This window comes from Pan paniscus, chromosome 5, assembly GCF_029289425.2.
Source record: "Pan paniscus chromosome 5, NHGRI_mPanPan1-v2.0_pri, whole genome shotgun sequence".
Classification (NCBI taxonomy): Eukaryota; Metazoa; Chordata; class Mammalia; order Primates; family Hominidae; genus Pan; species Pan paniscus.
The window spans coordinates 167,224,314-167,246,233 of record NC_073254.2 but is presented as its reverse complement, the minus strand read 5'-3'; the positions used below and the strand labels follow the sequence as shown (position 1 = coordinate 167,246,233).

Below are 21,920 nucleotides of genomic sequence, written 5' to 3'. Positions count from 1 at the left end.
CTAATTGTCAGATTTCCACTTTTTAAAACAAAAAAAACCCTATCTTTATGTATTTATAATGTATTTATAATTTAACAGGTCAAAAAAAATGGCCCTTCCAAAGAAGTCTATGATCAATCTTATTGAAGAGAAAAAGAATACTTAATATGAATAAAAATAGCATAAATTTAAGATTTCTAAAATTTAGGTTACAGTAAATGATTTACCGCATTTTATTAACATTGGCTCAAATGTTGATTTAAAAAATAATCTTAACACAAGTATAAAAATGAAGAACAGGTCAGGCGTGGTGGCTCACACCTACAATCCCAACACTTTGGGAGACTGAGGCAGGCAGATCACGAGGTCAGGAGTTAGAGACCAGCCTGGCCAACACAGTGAAACCCTGTCTCTACTAAAAATACAAAAATTGGCCGGTGTGGTGGCAAGCACCTGTAGTCCCAGCTACTCAGGAGGCTGAAGCGGAAGAATCATTTGAACCCGGGAGGCGGAGGTTGCAGTGAGTCAAGACCACGCCATTGCATGCCAGCCTGGGTGACGGAGTAAGACTCCATCTCAAAAAAAAAAAAAAAAAGACAGAACAGGTTAATAGTTGCCAGGGACTGAGGGTGAGCAGGAGTTCAATTACAAAGGGATTCCCTTAGTGCTGAAGGCACTTCTTTATTTTCCCTTAGTGCTGAGGGAACTGACCTGTATCTTGATGTGGTAGTCCTTACATGCATCTGTACATGTGATAAAACTGAACTACATGCACACACAAATGAGTCCATATATGAACTAGAGAATCTAAATAAAGGTCTATAGTCTAGTTAATAGTATTGTTTTGATGTCATTTTCCTGGTTTGCTATCATACTATTGTTATATAAAATGTAACTATTGGGAGAAGCTAAAAGAAGGGTACACAGGCTCTCTCTGAAACTATTTTTAAACTTAACCATGAGTATAATGATTCCATAATAAAACATTATTTAAAGGAGGAAAAATAATCTGAGTCTTCATATATGGCTTCGACAACTTTCTACATTTTAATTAAAAAAAATTTAGCATCTTAAAATGCCTAATATACAGTTCTATACAGGATACTGAAGTTTTTAAAAACACATCCTCTGACCTTGAAAAATCTAGACAATTGCAAATTATTTGGATTATAGTTTTATGGAGGTTTTTACATTGTCATAATTATCTTTTTACACCCATGATGCCTTTCTTAAATCCTCTGGTATGAATATAACATTTATCAAAAGCCAGAGGTATTCAGGAATTTATTTTCTCTCACATACATTTAAGAAATTATTCCACGAAGCCTAAGGGTTTAGGGACTAAAATAATGTCCACAATCTATCCTCATATCTAAGGAGATCAGAGCCTTTTCTGAAGCAATTTCTCTTTCTTCCTTCTACGACCAGCTTTCCCTCTCTATCAATACTTGCAGTTAACATCTATTTTCTGAGCTGCTCGTATGCTCTTAAAATATGCAAAAACAGTGTTTCCTATGCCGATAAAATGCTGTTTTCTCTAGCTCCTTCTATACTTTCAAAAGGAAAGGCAACATCAATTACTTAAAGCAATTAAGTGACACATTTGGGTGTTATTTAAGAACTCTGGGCAGAAACTACTTTCTAATGAATGAATGCTGGTTTCTTGGTTGTATTTCAAAGCAATTCATTAAAGAAGCACACTCTTTGATTTGTAATAAGCTCAATCTTTTAAAAAATATTTTAATATAGATTTCTATGTTACACAGTATTCAATATCCCTGAAATTTAAATGCAGCACCTTTTACCAAAAACATTCACCTTAGGCCTTTCAATTTACAACACTGTCTTGAGAAAACATTTTACATTATTTATGTAACTGTCCATGACGGTACCTTAAAACGAATTACTACTATTTCTGATTCATTATAAATTATTTTTTGTTCAAATATGTAAATAAATTGTGAATGCATGTAAGAAATCTGAAAGACTAGAAGTGGCCCTATTTTAGATATAAGTAGAAATGATTAAAACAGTTCACTAACCTCATTAATCAGGAACTGGAGCTGGATTACTGCAGCTCCACTGTCATGCTGGCAATAACATTCTACTCCTGGACGACCAAAGCTGTAATTAATTCCATTAAGGAGTTTATGGTATTTGTTCGGTTTTGAGAAACTGGTAAGTTATATAATAGGCTGATAAATATTCCAATGACCTCATATTCAATACAGGCCATTTACTGAAGTTGAGATTTAGAGTTAGGTTTGTTACACATCAATCTAATAGTTTCTGTTGAGAAGTCTCAGAGATTACAGGTTTAAACAAAACAAGCAAATTAGAAGAAAATGAATTATTAACATCAGCAACATATTAAAACAAGATAATATATACGTAATACATTTTATGCTGGCCCAAATTATTTTCTTCATCTTAAAATAACAAAAAGAAGACAAAAGGTGGTTGGATCTATAGAACATCCAATTTTGCTGAAGTCAGCAAACAAATCGGAAAAGTAGGCAAATGTCATTTTGGAATGTTGCTTTTAGGAATAGTAATGATTTTACTGTCATTTTTCATTTCTGCAGTGTAATTTTTAAGTAACGCTAAAAATATAATGAAGAACCACATAACTATGTTTCAAATTGAAACATGATTTTGTTTCACCAAATGAACGTGTCAATCTTTTACTACAGGCATGGATACTGATTAAAATGAATTGGCATACAATAATAACAGCAAATATTTATATAACATTTTCCACATTAGGCATTATTATGAAAATGTTATTTATATCAACTCATTTAATCCTCATAACTCACGAAGAATGTTATTTTCCCCCACTTAAACAGATAAGGAAACTGAAGTACAAAGAAATTAAGTAACCTGCCCCAAGTCACATAACTAGAAGTAGCGAAAATAGAATATAAATAAGCTTTCTGGCTCCAGAGTCTACACTCTAAATTAATAAAGTATGCTGAGTAAAAACATCAAAACAGAACAGAAAAAAAAAAACTGTACATTTGTAGAACTCACTATGTGCCAGGCACTGTTATATGCATTTTACCTTCATAAACTTGAAACAAGAAGGTAGTCATTTTAACCGGCTGCTAAACTAATCTCATTTTGCCAGTTATTAACTATTACCCTAAAGTAAAAAGCAAAATGTAAAAATAAAATTTGGTGGGATTTAATAAAATTATAGTTGCCAGTATATAAATTCACATTCAGGTATGGTCTGTTTCTATATTCTATTAATACATGCCACAAAGTTCTTAATGAAAAAATTGTGCCATAGGTTTAATTCCTATTGGCTATGATTTCTTCCTTTGGCTTTCTAGAAATTTTCTAGATGGTATTCATTTTCAAGAGTTTTTTCTATTTATTACTAGCAATTAATTATATATTTTATAAATTAACAGGTTGAGTATGTTTAGCTCATAATATCCTACTCTTTAAACACCTAGAATTATTGTTAGTAGTAATAGTAGTAGTAGTAGTCATAATAGTAATAGTAGTAGTAGGAGTAGTATTTTTGCTATACCAGTTGCTCAAATACAACTGCAGGAAACTAGAATTCAAATTAATAGTATTGGCAATGTGCAAATCACACCGTGATAGGCCAAAAAAAGAAAAGTCTATATCTCCGTTCACCCATTTATTTTTTCAGAAAAAGAAACTGCCCTTCTACCCAGTATAGTGAGTCTAATTCTAATCTCTTCAGCTCAATTATTCTTTCTGGCACCAATCAGCATATTTTATAATTCCCATTTTACATGAATGTCAAACCTCTCTTCTGAGACCAGATCGGAATCAATGAATAAGTTGATTTTTTTAAGTGAGTTACTGTAGAAAATCATAAAAATTATACTTACTGTAATATTATCACAAAACATACATAATATTGCTAATCTTTTGATATTAGGCAAAGACATTTTCTTTAAGTATGAATCTATTAACTAAAAATCAGAGTTGTTTTTCTTGAGTAAAACATAGCTATGACTATCCAGGTATAAGATTTCCAGTTTAACTTCTTAAAAGGAACTTTAAAGATAATGTCAACCAATACGAGTGCAGCATTCATATACAGTCTATTTCTTTTCCAGTCATTTATAGGTATGCACACCAAATCAGGAGGGAAATTTTAAGTGACTGACCTTCATGAAGTCTTTCAAACGCATTCATCTTAGATGTTTGTTTAAAAATGTCTCTTTTGGCATTTGTACTTCATCATTTTATAGAATATTAAGGTGATCTACCTGATTAGAATATCTAATACAATAGACATAAACAGATTGGGAATACAGAAAAACTGATTCTTGGTAAGTAAAGAATAAGCAACAGGTCTACTAATTTGAGCCTTCTAAGAAGTAGTTTACTGGTGTTGAAACTTCAAATTGCCATGGGCGTCAATCAATGTTTTCTCCAAAGAGAATGAAAAATGTCTATAAATTCAGGGAGTCAGTTACACAGAGGTCAAGAGACGTTTTACTCTTGGGCTATGTATGACACTACTCTAAACAAAAAAATGTACTTTTAAATTGATATAACATAGTTCCTTAACTTCTAGCTAACATGATAAAAATAATTTCTTAATAAACAATAAGAACCACTTACTGAGTAGCTACTAAATGGTTAGGCACTGTGCCTTAAATACATAATTGCACCTAATCATCACAGTAATTCTGAAAGGTAGTTATTATTCATGTTTTACAGGCGATACATCTAAGGCTCAGAGAAATGATTTTTTCTCAAAGTTACTTATTTCATTCCCTTTTCCTGTAAATAAGGCAGTATTATACAGCTGCAGCTAGCCCCAAGGGGTCCTACCACCAAAACTGCCCTATGCAGTAGAAGAAAAACTCATAAGTTATTACTCCATAACAAAAAATTTAAAATTAAGTTTTAAAGAATTGATAATGCCTACATATAATCTTGAGATACTAACATAGAAAGGACACAAATTTCAGAGCAAGTAGTTCCCTATCCTGGTAGTTTATCAGAATTCTGGCCCCACTGCAAACTTGCTACACCCAAATTTCCAGAGGAGATGCCTGGGTAGGTTGTTTGTTTATTTGTTCATTTATTTATTACTTATTTACTTATTGTGCCACAGGAACCATCTGAGGCACAATGAGACTTGAAGACCTCTATTTTCAAGTTAGTTCATATGCCAGCTCTGCCATTAGATGCTGTGATCTGGAGAGAATTATTACAGGTCTTAACTCTCTAATCTATAAAATGCATATAAGACCTATCTAGACTAGCTTGCAGAACTGCAGTGAGGATTAAACTACATAGAGTGTACTTACCAAATGGTATCCATTATTATTTAAGACAATGTATTATTCACTATGTTGGCTAGAATTAAATGTTCCCTGACAGTGGACATACCATTATAATACCAGAAAATGTCAACATTGAATTTATCACAAAACATTCATATCTTTTCACATCTATAATTATTATTCCTTGCACACATGATTCTTCCTAATACTGACATTTCTGAGTTAACATTTTTATTAAGAAATAGTCAAACACTATAATGAAGATCTGCTTAGTGATTTCCACTTACTGTGGCTATGTTCACAATTAAATGAAAAAAATTAAACGTCTGAAACTAAAATGAAGAAAAACCAAAAGATTATACACTGAACATTCTTGCAAATTTATTAAGTGAGGAAATATTCACTTACTGTTCTAATATTTGTTTTTATATATGTATGCATCAATTATAAGGGAAAGGTAAATATATTTTTCTGTCACTGTATCTTAGCTTGTAACTCTAAACTTCAATGTATTCTTTTGAAGATAATACAATATTCCTATCTCAGATACATTTCTGCTCTCGATTTTTCTATTGCTTGACTAACAGCTATGATATCTACCTAATCCCACTAGTAATTCTTGTTTTTAAAGCAAATCAGTTAATTTATCTGACCCATGATACATGTCAGATAATTTCTGCACAGCTAGACTCATGGTCCATGTCCAGACAAGCACCATTATCACTGGCGTATTTATGAAGAGAAGATGTATGTGACAAAGTTAAAACAGATCAGGAGCACAGTCTTTGAACACAAGGCTGTGTAATTTAGACATGACCCTCTATGTAAGCAATAGGAAAAAAAGAAATAATCACAGGAAAAAAAAACATGATAAAACTAGCAGTTAATGAATAAGCAGGAAGAGGTATAGGTATACAGGACACATGAGCAGAAACAAATGCCAGAGCCAGTAAAACCTTATCTATTTATTTTTTTTTACAGTAGTGTATATCAAATTCAAAACAAGCATCACTCTAACTGCCTAAATGGCTTTTTCTGGTTGATTGGTTGGGAAGGGAGGAATAAATGAAGAATTGGGAGGCCTTTAAGTACATCACCATCATCATCACCATCATCATCACCAGCATCATCACGGAAGCTGAGATTTACTGAACACTTAAGTTGTGTCAAGTACAATACTACATATGTATTATCTCACAATAGTTCTCTACGATAAGCTCTGTTTTTACAAATAAGGAAACTCAGGCACAAAGTTTAAGTAACTTGTCCAAGGCCACTCACCTAGTTAGTAAAGAAGCTGAGATTTGAACCAAGGCAGTCTAATTCCAGAACCCACAGTATAAATTACCAACCCTTATAGCATACACGCAAGCAAACACACACATACACACACACACACACACACACAGCAAAATATATTAAGAGCCAATTTTCACATGTAAATGTTATTTCCTGCTTTATTATAAATCATCTTAAAACTGGAAAAGGAACATATATTTATAATCAACGTTTCACAACTGGGTACTTAATAAACCCAGATTAGTCTAATTCTATAAAACTAGACCAAATGTAACTTGTAGTAAATGAACATCATACACCAATTAGATAGTAAACAATATGCTAATTTAAAGAATAATATACTATAGTCATTTTTCATGTTAGCTTAGGGTACCATGTTTAAAAATTAATTTTAATAATGAAGCAATATGGCCCAGAAAGATAAGCAAAAAGCTAGAATTCTGTATTCTAATTCTAGTTGTAATTTTGAGAAAACCTCCTTACAAATATCTCCACATATAAAATGATCAGCTAAAAAACATTTTAGAGCCTACAGCTACTGAGAGGACCAATACTTGGCAAAATTAAATAAGAAATAGAAATAAATAAACAATCATCTTTAAAAAGTATACGGGATCAATGGCATACACGACGTTAGAATACAGAGCACAACCACATATCTCAACGGGTGTAGAAAAAAAATCTGACAAAAATCAACACCCTTTTATCATTAAACTCTCAACTCAATAAAACCAGAAATAGAAGGGAATTTCCTCAACATGACAAAGGGCATCTATGAAAAACTCACAGCTAACATCCTTCCCAGTGGTGAAGGACTGAATGCTTTCCCACTAAGATGGGGAAAAAGACAGCATGTCCATTCTCACCACTCATCTACTCAACATGGAATCTAATGTTCTAGCCATGGAAATATGCAAGAAAAAAAAAGTGTTCAGAATAGAAAGAAAAAAAGCAGAACTATCTTTATTCATAGGTGACATAATCTTATATATAGAAAATTCTAAGAAATCCACTAAAAAAAACTGGATTTTTTTTTTTTCATTCATTACCCTGGCAATGAATGATCTGTAAATGAAATTAAGAAAATAATTCCACTTACAATAACATCATAAGGAATAGAATATTTAAAAATAAATTTATCCAAAGAAATGCAAGACCTGTAACATTAAAAACTACAAAGTACTGCTGAAAGAAACCCTAAATAAATGAAAAAATATCCTATATCCATGGAACAAAGACAATATTATTAAGATGGCAATAATCACCAAACTGATATAAAGAACCTAAACAATCTCTATCAGAATCCCAGCTGTTTATAGAAATTGACAAGCTGGTACTTACATATCATTATATGTAAGCATATCTCACTAAAGCTGTTAAAAAAAAAAGAATTAGCTTGTATGAATGATAAATACTAACACCATATATGAATAGGTAATAAAAAAAGCAATGAATTTAAGGCAAGCAAACACTAGAATTATTCACGAAAACAAATTAAAACATACGATAGTCTTAAATATATTTTTGTCTGAAACATTTAAATACTTTTCATAAGCAGTGAATGAATTCAACTATTTAGCAACTTAAATGAAATGCAGCACAGGAGGAGAAAAAAACAAGACAAAGGTTTAGCATTTTTGCAAGTGAGCTACTTATTTCCTTCTGTCCTGCATTTGACTTTTTAAATTTATTTCATCCACGATTTAAAAATAAGACGTATTTAACAGATGAGAAACAACAAAGAAAATTCAATATTCTTGTAAACAAATAAGAATGTTGATCATGTAAAGAATAGTATGGTCTTAGAAATACATGTAAGTAAAAGTCCCAAGAAAAATATCTTTCCCTTGTAAATTAAAATCATTTGTATTTCTCACTAATAACTTAAAATCTACATTAATTCCTAAAATATGTTGATGAAAATTGCTCAGGAAATCCCAATTTTGGATATTATAATGACTGAAAAGTAGTGAAAAGAAGTCTTTGGTCCAAGATACCAAGCTGAACATATATGTATGCTGTCATTTCATTCCAAGATCCCTTTAAAAAAGTAAAGCCAAAAAATAAAAGGACTAGAAAATATAAAAGAAAAAGTAAGCAATATAAAGGATCATTTTAGAACATGTAACATCCAACAAGAGAAAACAAAGGAAAAGAAGAAGAGAAAGTATCAAAGAAATAATAGAAGAAAATAGATTTTACTCAGCTTCTAATGAACATGGGTCCTTAGATGGAAGTACACAGAATGATAAACGAAATTAGTCCCAACCTAAATACACCACTCTAAAATGTTTCTTAAGACTTCCTACAGACTTCCAGGTAAAAAGAAACAAAAACAAACAAACAAGCGACCACTTGCAAACAAATGATCAAATTGCTAGTTGCTAGAAAACAGTGAAGTAATGTCCCCAGAGTTATAAAGATATTCAAGCAAACCCCTGACAAGATCTAATTATAGAACAAAGATTTTTAGATATTCATGGGCCTCAAAAATCTTATCATTCTTTTTGTAAGTCATTTAAGACTATGCTCCAATAAAGTGAAAGAGTAAACCACACACAGACACACAGACACACACACACACACAAAACAAGGCAATGACAGGGAATCTAATAAACACTGAATTCAACTCAGAAAAAAGATGAAAAAGCCCAGGAGGAAAACAGTACAGTTGACATAAACAACACTGGCCCAGCTTAGAGAAGAACAAGGAGGTATTCACTGGAGGCAGGTTCATGAGAACAAGAGGGCTCCAGAGATGTGACTCCATCCTTGAGAAGCCTGAGGCATTTAAGCATGAGATGACAGCAGCCAATGCATAAGGGAAGTGGGGGAGAAGGAAGAAAAGCAGCTGTACAAGAAAGGAAATGTACTCAAAAGATATCACTTGACTGTGGAATAAAAAAGTCATCACAGGAAAAGAAAAAAAGGTATAATACGTACTGTTCACCCATTTTCAACTTTTAGAATCAAACTAAAAGTTTATATTAATTACATGTGACTACAGTTCGCAAAGGAAAGGAGGAAGAAAAAGGAAACAAACATGGAAAAGTGATGGGTTAACTTTCTCATTTACAAAGTGGGGAGCCAAGAGCTAGTATGCATAATTGACAGAGCAAGAAATACAGAAATAACTATAAGATACTTATTGAAATTTACAAAGGTAACAAGGAAACAAAGTAAAAATAGGGACAAGACTACAGGGGAGGGGAGATACGAGGCAAATGCTCATTTATCAAGGCAGGAAATCAACTGATAATTTCCAAAGTTGAGGAATCAAAAAACATTGGCAAGAGATTTTATTTAGAGTTAGCAACATGACCAGAAACAGTTAAATGGATCCTTCTGGGGAGCAGGGGTAGGCATGGGCAAGGTAGGGCATGTTCTTTTCATCACAGCCCCCACTACACTATACTACTTAATCTTTACACCATGTATATGCCTTTGGAAAGGTGGTTACCTTTAGTGTGTTTCTAAAGTGGAGAAAAGTAGCAGTACAGAATCAGACATACAATTATTGGGTTTATTTCATTATGTTACTGTATCCCTCTAACTGACTTATACCATTAATACTAGAAACCCTGAATCAAGATCTCTCTCTAGATCCACACAACAGGAGAGCCTTGTTTTCATAACTCACATTCTGGAATTTTAAACCGCTTACTTAGTCTCTCTCTCTTCCCCATAACCACTGGTTTCTTTCTAACCCTACCTGCTGTCATTCACTACTACACAGACTTGTGTGGCAAGAAAAATGGGCACATTAAGGGGAAACAAATCAGAGCTTCTTGTACTAATGATCCTAATTACCCTCCATGTTCGCTCATTTAGTAGCTCCTAGGAGGTAAAGATACGAAGCTATAGAATGATATTCCTTAACCATGTTTGCTTAACTCATCAATTTTTCTTATTTGAGAACTTTAATAGGCACTGAGGGTACAAATCTCAAAAGTTTAGCAACAGAATTATAAAAGCAATATAACAGTTAGGTCTTCAGTTACTCCAAGTAGATAAGAATTTCATAGGTAACAATATTACTTGGAAAAAAAACTTTTCAATTATTCTCACAAACATCAGTTCATTTGAAATTTTAGCATGTCTTATGCTATTCTTATATGTTCATGCCATTCTTTGCTTTCCCTCCTTGCTTATTATACAGTCATACTGAATTCTGTACCTACTTCCTTTTCCTTCAGTTGGGACCATCTTTGGCTGAATTACACAACTATGTTTGACAGCCTATGCTATACTTCCATCCTAGAGTGTGGAAGGCTTTCAAACAGTCTCAGGTAATAGGAACGTGGTAATCTGCTCTTTTTACTCCCAAAGCCTGGAAAACCGTATGACACATAGCAGACACTCAATGAATGAATGAGTTTTCTTAAAACCTAAGAAACATGTTTTATGTCCAGTAATATCTTTTTTTTTTTTTTGTAAGGGTATCACTGTCACCCAGGGTAGAGTGCAGAGGCACAATCATGGCTCACTGCAGCCTCAACCTTCTGGGCTCAAGGGATCCTCCTGTCTCAGCCTCCAGAGCAGCTGGGACTACAGGCACTTGCCACTACCCCTGGCTTTTTTGTTTGTTTGTTTTGGTAGAGCCAAGGTCTCGCTATGTTTCCTTGGCTGGTCTTGAACTTCTGGAGTCAAGCCTCCCAAAATGCTGAGATTACATGCATGAGCCACCATGTCCGCTCCAGTCATATCTTCTTAGGTAAGATTAGTTCACTTTTCGGAAAACCAATAAAAAGTATACAACAGTGGAAAAACGTTCTAATCCTGTCACTATCAGGAAATTGGACTCGATTTTCTCTAGGATCCATTATAGCCCTTAAAATCCCATAAATTACATTTCCAGCCCATTCATTTTATCTTCAATGACTTTTGTAGGTTGTTATTACAATCACAACAATATTTCCTCTTATTGCTTATTCTTCCCTGTGGGATTTGTACTGTCAGCAAAGTAGAAACAAAAAATAGTAAAATAAACAGGCCATGGGCCCGCAGTCAGTGATAAAGTCTGAGAGTATCGCTCCTGGGCAAGTTTTCACTACCGTCACTACCACTGTGTATTATGAAAATGTCTGACACACATATTCTGACAACCTCTACTTTTATATGAAGAATGAGACAATATCAAAACTGGTATATTCATTATAAATTGTTAATATTTTGTAAGATTATATATCTTTTCAGAGAATCTGTTCTTCAATTATTTTCAATGAGGAACAAGGCAAAGAAAAGTAATGATATTATTCTAATCTCTACAGAAGGGACATATTCAATTTTCCAACCTAGGAATGGAAGACTAGAGTACACATAAAATAGAAAGCAACTGGAGAACTGTGATATCCTGTGAGGTTTCTGGAAATACATTTATATCTTGCAAAGTTTAAAGATAAGAATAAGGATCATGATATTTTCTATGAACTACATTTAGAAATGACAATAAATTATCCTATAATAGTATATGTTTAATTATATAATATTCTGTGAAAGTAAATTTCTTTGAGTAGATATTCTCCTACTAAACCAAGAAAAAATTTAAGGGAAAACTGTTCCTTCTTACCACAGTAAAAAAGGTAAACCCAAGAGCACAATTTTAATTCATCAGAAACACTGAAGGTTAACCTCTCTTACCATTTCTTTCAGTACATTCTTTTACTTTCAGCAAACAGGGTAATTTAAACCTTTTTAAGTATTTTGATATGCCTTCAAAATGTTGCTACTCTGAATTGCCTTACTACTCTGAATAAAAAGTCAGTAGATGATTTTTACTTTTAATGGCCTAAGTCTTGAAGAGATTTAACCATAATGTGATTATTTTTCAATAACAAAGTTAAAATCTAAATACCACTGTAATGGGATCAAAGAATATTGATGGAAGCATTTGTGAAAAGAGGATGAGCTTTAGATTAGGACCAATACTGTCCTTTATTTTGTGTGAACATAAAAACAATTTTAAAAAATTGAGCATCATCAGAAACCTTTGATTTCTTCATCCGCACTGTTATGGGGGATAAATGAAAGTCAATAAATAAAAGCAGCAGTACATGATACATTTATCCTACTAATGATAAAAAAATAAACTTTCTGTAAGTAGCAGGTTACCAGGAAAAAATGAAAATACATTAAACGATCTGTAATAACTAAAACAATCTAACTGTGCTGTAGTTTTCTCATCTGTGAAACGTCATTTGCATTCTTAACCTGATCAGTGTGAGGATCACCTGCAACTTAATTTTTAAATTTTATTTTAATTTAGTTTAGTTTAGTTCGGTTTATTTTATTTTATTTATCTGGAGACACAGTCTCACTCTGTCTCCCAGGCTGGAGTTCAGTGGTGCAATCACAGTTCACTACGACCTCTGTCTCCCGGCTGTGAAAGTGATTCTAGTGCCTCAGCCTCCCAGTAGCTGGGATTACAGGCATGCACCACCATGCCCGGCAAATTTCTTTATTTTTAGTAGAGACAGGGTTTCACCATATTGGCCAGGCTGGTCTTGAACTCCTGGCCCCAAATGATCCGCCTGCCTTGGCCTCCCAAAGTGCTGAGATTACAGGCATGTGCCATCGCACCTGGCCAAGCCCTGCATGTTTAAGAATAGACTTTTCAACCATAATTAGACTTCAAGGTCTTTTATATTGCTCGTTCTCTTGACCAGTGATAAACTGCTAGGAAGGAAAAACACCATAACTCAAGACCTGGAACTCCAGTTCCTTTCCAAATATTTCACGTAACAGTTTCACAGCCCTGTCTCCAAAGGCAGTGGCAGAACAAAAAGGCAGTGTATTTCCTCATGGTTACACCACAGATCTCAAGATGTTATGACTGCTTTAAAACGACATCCTGTCTATATACAGTAATTAACATGTTTCTTTTCTACCATCTGCCTAAGAATACTGCTACCCAGCCTGTCAAACACTTAAACCAGTATTTCTCAATTTTGGCTCTATATCACAAGCATCCACAAAGATTTAAAAAACAAAAAATTACAGATGTCATGCCCCTTGCCATACTCACTGAATCAGAAGCTCTAAAGAAGAAATCCAAGCATGTTTGGGCATTGTTTGTACATTTTGGTTTTTTCAGCTCCACAAATTATTCTAATGCATAGCCATAGTTGAGAAACACTGGGAAACCTTGTGGACATAAGTATAATTAAGCATTACCTTCCCTAAATAATCTATTTATAAACATATAATCTATTAAATAACTTCTCTGATTTCCTTTTTTTCTAATTGAATAATCATGAATTCCCTATCTCCTCCCAGGTCTTATTTTCCAAATGTTTAATAATTTTCTACTCTCATCTAAATTAGCTTCTGACTGACTTAATAGAAATATGCTCAAAACAACAGTTTAGTAAGTCTTTACCAAAGATGAACATGATGAAGAGCACTTCATTTTGTATATTATGGGCTACGAATGTGCTTGCAATCCAAAGCCTTTGCCAACTGATTAACTACAGTTTTAGAGTACCCCATTCAATAGTTGCACCTACTTGATAAATGTCAGTTTTAAAACCTCTTTTTGAAGACCACCTATGTTTTCACCAATAAAAATTAATATCAACTTCTCTTTTCCAGTGTAGTGTGTAAGGAGCATGGAAATCATTTTATCTTAACAAGAAGTAAAAAGCTGAACAAACTGGAAAATCAACAACTCTTCTTAAAGATCTGTAAGAGAAGTGAGACACAAGAAAAACCACTGCCCCCAAACTGGAAAGACAGACAGGTGGATACAGAGAATCACAACTTGCTGAAAGCAGAAACCCATAAGCACAAACCTCTGTGAAAACCTGTGTCCGGGTAAGGAAGCAAGCACTGTAACTGAGGAATAGCCGGAGGCTCAAAATAGACAAGTCAGAAAGTCAAAAACTCCAGGGGAACCCAGTCATAGAGATGTCCCCACATCTTTGTAAATTTTACCTCTAAAGCTTGAGCAGGTTCTCACAATGAATATTGGAGAAAATTCCCTCATGCTACCAGCAGAGGGAAGAGAAAAGGCAACCATTTTTAAATATGCAAGAGCATATTCTGTTCTTAACAACAAGGACTGCCTTCAGAAATAACACTTTTACGAGAGCCTAACCTGCTGGGGTTTTATCAGGGACCAACTAACCTGAGAGAAGAAAAATCATTCACTCCAGTGGGCCCAAGCCTTCCAAGTAAAGGAAGAGAAGTACGCAACTCCAGCCCACTTTAGCCATCCTATTCCACCTAAAAGGGAGTGGGAGGAAGTGTGGGGAGAAGAGATTAAGAAGCACTCCTGAAGTTCACAGTCCAAGAGCACAGACTCACTAAAAAACTGACACCTAATGACAGGACTATAGCACACTTCCCTTCCCCCCACACCAGTACCAAAGGCCTATTTGCAGCAGTTCCTTTTACTTAGTACATCATGTCCCGATATCAGGAAAAAATTAAAAGGCAAAAAATACAGTTGGAAGAGATGGAGCAAGCATCAGAATCAGACTTTGAAATGGCAGTAATGTTGGAATTATCAGACTAGGAATTTAAAACAACCATGATTTATATGCTAAGGGCTCTAATGGGTAAAGTACACAACACCAAACAACAGATGGGCAATATAAGCAGAAAGATGGAAATTCTAAGAACCAGTCAAAAAGAAATGCTAGAATCCAAAAACACTTTAACAGAAGTAAAGAATGCCTTTGACAGACTCCATAGTAGTCTGGACACAGCTAAGGAAACAGTCTCTTAACCTGAGGATACCTCAACAGAAATGTCCAACTTTGAAAAGCAAAGAGAAAAAAAACTGGAAAAAAACAGAACAGAGTATCTGAGAACAGAGAGACAACAACAAAAGGCGTACATGTAACAAGAAAACCAGAAGAGGGAACAGAAAGAAATATTTAAAGCAATAATGACTGTGAATTTCCTCTAAATCAATGTCGGATACCAACCACAAATTCGAGAAGCTAAGAAAATACCAAGCAGAATAAATGCTAAAAAAAAAAAAAAAAAAAAAAAAAAAAAAAAAAAAAAAAGCTACACCTAGACATATTATATTCGAATTGCAGAAATCCAAAGATTAAAAAAAAATCTTGAAAGAAGCCATTGGAAAAAACACCTTACCAACAGAGGTGCAAAGATAAAAATTATTTCTGACTTCTCACAAGAAACCATGCAGGCAAGAAGAGAGAGAAATAAAACATTTAAAGTGCAGAAAGTTAAAAAAAAAAACTGGAATTCTGTACACTGCAAAATTAGCCTTCAAAACTGAAGGAGTAATGAAAACTTGCTCAAACAAAAACTGACGAAATGACCTGCGCTGCAAAAAATGTCAACGTTGTTTTTTTCTTAAAGAAAATAACATAGATCAGAAACTCAGCTCTGTATAAAGGAAGGCAGCATCAGAGAAATAAATAGAGGCAAAAATAAAAACTTTTCTGTTTCTTAATTGATCTAGTAGTAATAGTTTCTTCAAAATAATAACAGCAACAATGTATCCAGTTTATGTATGTTTACATATATAAACACATATGCTTATATATAGGTGAAATGAATGACAGCAATGACATAAGTGATCAGAGTAAAGAATTACAATTTCTTTTTGTTATTACAAGGTACTCATATGACCTGTGAAGCAGTACAGTGTTCTTTCAAAGTAGACCCAGATTAACAGTAAATATATACTGCATATTCTAGAGCAACTATTTAAAAAAATAAAAGAAGTATAACTGATATGCTAAGAAACTGATATGCTAAGAAAGGAGAGAAAATGTGGAACCACATAAAATGCTCAATTAAAACCACAAGAGGCGTAAAAAGAACGGGAAACAAAAATAGAAACAAAAACAAGGGCAACAAATAGAGAACAGTAACAAATATGGTAGGTATTATTTGAAGTATATCAACATTCACTTTAAACTTCAATGGCCTAAATGCACCAATTAAAAGACAGATTGTCAAAGTGGATCTAAAACTAAGACCCAGCTATACGCTGTCTGCAAGAAATTCACTTTAAATATAAAGACACATATAGAATAAAAGTAAATAGATGAAGAAAGATATGCCATGCTTTCACTAATCAAAAGAAAGCAAAGTAGCTATATTAATTTCAGACACAGACTTCAGACCAAGGAAAGTTATTAAAGAGGGGCATTACAAAATGAAAAAAGAGTCAAGTCTCCAAGAAGCACAACAATCCTTAAGGTGTATGCACCTAAGAACAGAGTGTCAAAATATATGAGACAAAAACTCATAAAACTGCAAGGAGAAATATATGAATCCGCTATTACAGTTGTAAACTTTAACATCCCTCTATCAGAAATGGACAGATCCAGAAGGCAGAAAAAAAGTGCCAACAGAGCTGAACTCAACACCACTCTTTACCAACTAGATATAATGGACATCTACAGTCTACGTTATCCAGTAACAGCAAAACACACATTCTTCTCAAACTCACATGGAACATTAACCAAGACAGAATATATTCTGGGCCATAAAATATACCTCAAAAAATTTGAAAGAATAGAAACTATACAATGTCTGCTCTTGGAACATAATGGAAGTAAACTAGAAATCGATAACAAAAAGAGAGCTGGAAAATCCCAAAATATGTAGAGATTAAACAAAACAATTCTATTAACACTTGGGTCAAAAAAGATATTAAGAGAGAATTTTTTAAATGTTTTGAACTAAATAAAAATGAAAACAACTTATCAAAATTTATGGGAAACACAGAAAATAGTAAAGGGAATTTATAGCATTGAATTCATATATATTAAAGAAGAAACAGGTAAAATCAATCACTTCTGCTTTAAGAAACTACAAAAAGAAGAGGAAACTGAACCCAAAGTAAACAGAAAAAAAATAAATAATAACAGTTAAGGAAGAAATCAGTGAAACTGAATACAGGAGATCAAAAGAGAAAAATCAACAAAACTAAAAGCTGCTTCCTTCAAAAAAAAAAAAAAAAAAAAAAGCTTCTAGCCATGCTAAGGAAAAAGGAGAGGGGACACAAATTACTAACATCAGAAATGAAAGACAGACATCACTTTAATTTCCATGGACATTAAAAGAATAAAGGAATACTAAAAACAAATCTATGCCCACAATTTTGATGACACAGATGAAATGGACCAACTCCTTAAAAAATACAATCTACCAAAACTCAGACAAGAAGAAACAATCTGAATAGGCTTCTATACATTAAAGAAACTGAATCAATTAATAGATTCCCAAAATAGAAAGTACCAGAACCAGATGGGTTGACTGGTGAATTATAACAAGTTTCTAGTCTCTTTCAGAAGATAAAGGCAGAGGAAATATATCCTAACTCATTTTATGAGCCCAGCATTACACTAATATGAATACCAAAGGCATTACGAGAAAAGAAAACTAAGATCGATCCTTCTCATGAAGATGGATGCAAAAATTCTCAATACAATTTTTACCAAACTGAATTCAACAGTGTATAAAAAGAATCACACAGCATGACCAAATGGGATTTATACCAGGTATGCAAGTCTAGTTCAACATTTGAAAACATTTAGAAAACATTTTTCTAAAAAAAGAAAAATCACGATTATATCAACTGATGCAGAAAATCCAACACTCATTCCAGATAAACACTGTCAGTAAACTACGAATACAGGTGAAGTTGCTCAACTTGATAAAGAACATCTACATAAAAACTACAGCTAACACACTTAATAGCAAAACACTCAAAGCTTCTCCACTACAATCAGAAACAAGGCAAGGATATCCCTCTTATCACGCCTTTCAACACTGTAATGGGAGCACCAGCTAATGCAATGAGCAAAGGAAATAAAAGGTATACAGATAGATTAGGAAGAAAGAAAGAAAACTTTCTTTGTTCATTGATAACATGATCAACTATGCAGCTATCAGAAAGAATGAACAGAAAAACTCCTGCAACCAATATGTGATTATAGCAAGGTGGCCAGGATATGCAAGGTTAACATACAAAACTCATTCACACCCAGGCACAGTGGCTTATGCCAGTAAACCCCAGCACTTTGGGATGTGAGATCACTGCAGCCCAGGAGTTCAAGACAAGCCTGGCCAACATGCCAGGACCTTGTCTCTACAACAAATTTAAAAATTAGTTGGGTGTGATGGTGTGCACCTGTGGTCCCAGTTACTCAGGAGGCTGAGGTGGAAGGATTGCTCGAGCCCAGGAGATCGAGGCTGCAGTGAGCTGTGTTTGTGCTACTGCACTCCAGCCTGGGAAACAGAGCAAGACTGTCTCTAAAAAAGAAAAAAAAACCAAAAAACATAGTCATTCATTTTCTTATATACCAGAAAAGAACCAGTGAAATTTGAAATAATTAATTTGAAATCATTTGAGATTTATATTAGCACCCCAAAAAATGAAATACTTAAATATAAATCTAACAAATATGTACAAGATCTACACGAAGAACAGCACAAAACTCTGCAGAGTGAGAATATTCTGTATGATATTATAATGATGAAAGACATGTAATTATATTTGTCTAAACACATAAAATGTACAAAGAATGAGCCCTATCATAAACTATGGACTTTGGATGAAAATGATGTGTCAATGTAGATTCAATGTACCACTCTGCTGATAATGGAGGAGGCTACGAATGTTTTGGGACAGGCAGGGAGTATATATAATATCTCTGTACCTTCCACTTACTTTTGCGTGAACCTAAAACTGCACTAAAAAATGAAGTCTATTTAGAAAATATATTAAAAATGAAGATAGCCACATCATCATGATAAGAGTAGGCAAAATTAATTTTTACTGCTTACTCAATGCTTATATTCTGCTAATCTCATTTAAGTAAAACTACAAAATGAACTATTTCTGCAGTAAAAATTTAACAAGAGGCTAAGAATAGCCATGAAAAACGTGTACATCAACATTTAAAACTTTAAGTCAAGACAACTGTAACATTTTACAAATGTCCAACAGTATCTGAAAATTTAGGTCGGTCAACTGCTTTTTTGTTTTAATGCGAATAAAACAAGCACCAAAACAGAAAAGTAATTGCAACATTCAGACTAATACATAATTATAGTATTCACTGGGTTGGAATAAGCCTCTAGTTACCTCCTTCCACTATTATTTTTAGTAAGAAATTTTTTATTATTTGTGCACAAATTAGAGTGGTTGAAAACAATCATTCTTAATATTCACTGTTTTGGAGTTAGGACTGTTTTTGAAGAGGCAAAAATGAATTATATTTGTCATCACAGGCAATTCTTTAGAATGGCTTTTGATAGATAAATATACTTTTAGAGGAACCACTTGCTCAAACTACTATTTACTACGTAGTCATAAATAATAGTGGTCTGGGTTAAATGAACAACAAAGAATGTAAATTCTCACATATAAGTAAAAACAGCTTTTTATCCCAGCATCCATTCCCAGATGCCTAATGGCTAAGTTCTTTTCTCAAGTATGTTAAGTGAATTTTAAAAGAAAAATACAACACATTATGAAAAATACAGTACAAAGACTGAACAGATGGAAAAATCTGTTTCAACACTTTTTTTTTTTCCTTTTCAAAAGACAAAAAGAGACAAACGCACAAAGGAAAACCATTTAGCAGAAAGTACTGCAATAGCTGATGCGGCCAGATTTATAGTCACCTTTGACAGAGTGCTGCTGTGAAACAGCAGAGGTACTGCCATCACAAGAAAAGATTATGTACTTTAAAGAAAGAGCAGGATTAAGCACTCAACAAACAACTTCACAAGGAAAAGCTTCAAAGTTCCAGACTGCACTTATTTGAAAATAAAAAACAAGACCAAACACTATTATTAAAACACCTCCAATTGTTTAAAACTTGCTGTTTAACAATAGCTACCATGTGAGTTCTAGGACTCGTCATATATCTTACAAATAACAAGCTGTATAAAGCAAACCTTATTTTTCAAATGAAGATTAATATAAAACAAAAATTATCAGCTATTTTTTATTTAAAAACCTTTCTGGGTGAATGCTCACGTTAAAATCATAGCTCCAATAAATATAAAGAAATATGCTCAGCATGTTATCATTTCATTTATTTGTCATATATATATTTTTACATATACTTCCAAAAGAATACTAGTTGGAGAAATGGAATCAAGTAAAAATTAGCCTCATTTACTAAATAAAATTATATCTATATTTACTGCTACTGGATAATGCAAAGAGTGGTCAGTGGGCAACTATAAAATATTTTCAAAAAGTAGATAAAATTTCAGTTTCCAATGAAATTACCATATATGTTCTTTCCAACAAGAGGCATGTAATATATCTGATTCTAAAGAAAGTGGCCAAGAATCTGAATTTTATTCTGGGAGCCTTATGAATTTTTTTGTTTTGTTTTTTGTTTTTGACATGGAGTCTCACTCTATCGCTCAGGCTGGAGTGCAGTGGCGCAGTCTCAGCTCACGGCAACCTCCGCCTCCCAAGTTCAAGTGATTCTCCTGCCACAGCCTCCCAAGTAGCTGGGATTACAGGCACCTGCCACCACGCTCGGCAAATTTTTATATTTTTAGTGGAGACGGGGTTTCAACATGTTGGTCAGGCTGGTCTCAAACTCCTGACCTCAGGTGATCCGCCTGCCTCAGCCTCCCAAAGCGCTGGGATTACAGGCGTGAGCAACCGTGCCCAGCCATGAATTTTTAAAAAATACATTATTCATTTTTCAGGTAGTTTTTTCTCGGTTATTTTTGACAAACATCTGTAACATCAAAGAAGTCACAATATTTTAATAAAATGCTTACATTCACTTTTATCTTTAAAGGCATCTATCTAAATGTACCTACACACATGTATATGATATTAAGAAAGATATTAAGAAAAAGCTACAAAGGCAAGTATATTTTTAATTAAAATTAGGAAGTCAAGCTAAACACTTCAATAATTGAGCTAATCATTAAACTACCCTCAAAGGATGCCTAATTAAGCTACCTTTATTATTATACTAATCATAATTCCACAGAGATAACACACCTCTCACAAGATTTAAAAAAACCTATAAAAATAATTTACCTTGATATATAGAGTTACTATGTATTATTAAAAATTACTGATTAAAAAATTGGCTCGGCGCAGTGGCTCACACCTATAATGCAAGTACTCTAGGAGGCTGAGGTGGGCAGATGGTTTGAGCTCACGAGTTCGAGACCAACCTAAGCAACATGACAAAACCCTGTCTCTACAAAAAAATACAAAAATTAGCCAGGCGTGGTGGCGTGCACCTGGAGTTCCAGCTACTTGGGGGACTGAGGTGGGAGGATCCCTTGAGCCTGGGAGGCAGAGGTTGTAGTGAGCCGAGATAGCACCACTATACTCCACCTGGGCGACAAGAGCCAGACCTTGTCTCAAAACAAACA

The 21,920-nt window shown here is 33.8% G+C and overlaps 1 protein-coding gene across 4 annotated transcripts in view; it reads right to left on the bottom strand.

The window, feature by feature from the left end:
• The window catches only part of STXBP5 (syntaxin binding protein 5), a 185,933-nt gene that overhangs the window by 152,742 nt on the left and 11,271 nt on the right, over positions 1-21,920 (bottom strand). For all 4 annotated transcript variants that reach the window (XR_004672215.3, XM_034963050.3, XM_034963051.3 and 1 more), the window contains exon 3: positions 2,022-2,103. Coding sequence is in view for 3 of the 4 variants with exons in the window: in XM_034963050.3 (XP_034818941.1) it covers positions 2,022-2,103 (82 nt within the window). In the remaining variant the exon portion in view is untranslated. The remainder of the gene's footprint in view (positions 1-2,021; positions 2,104-21,920) is intronic.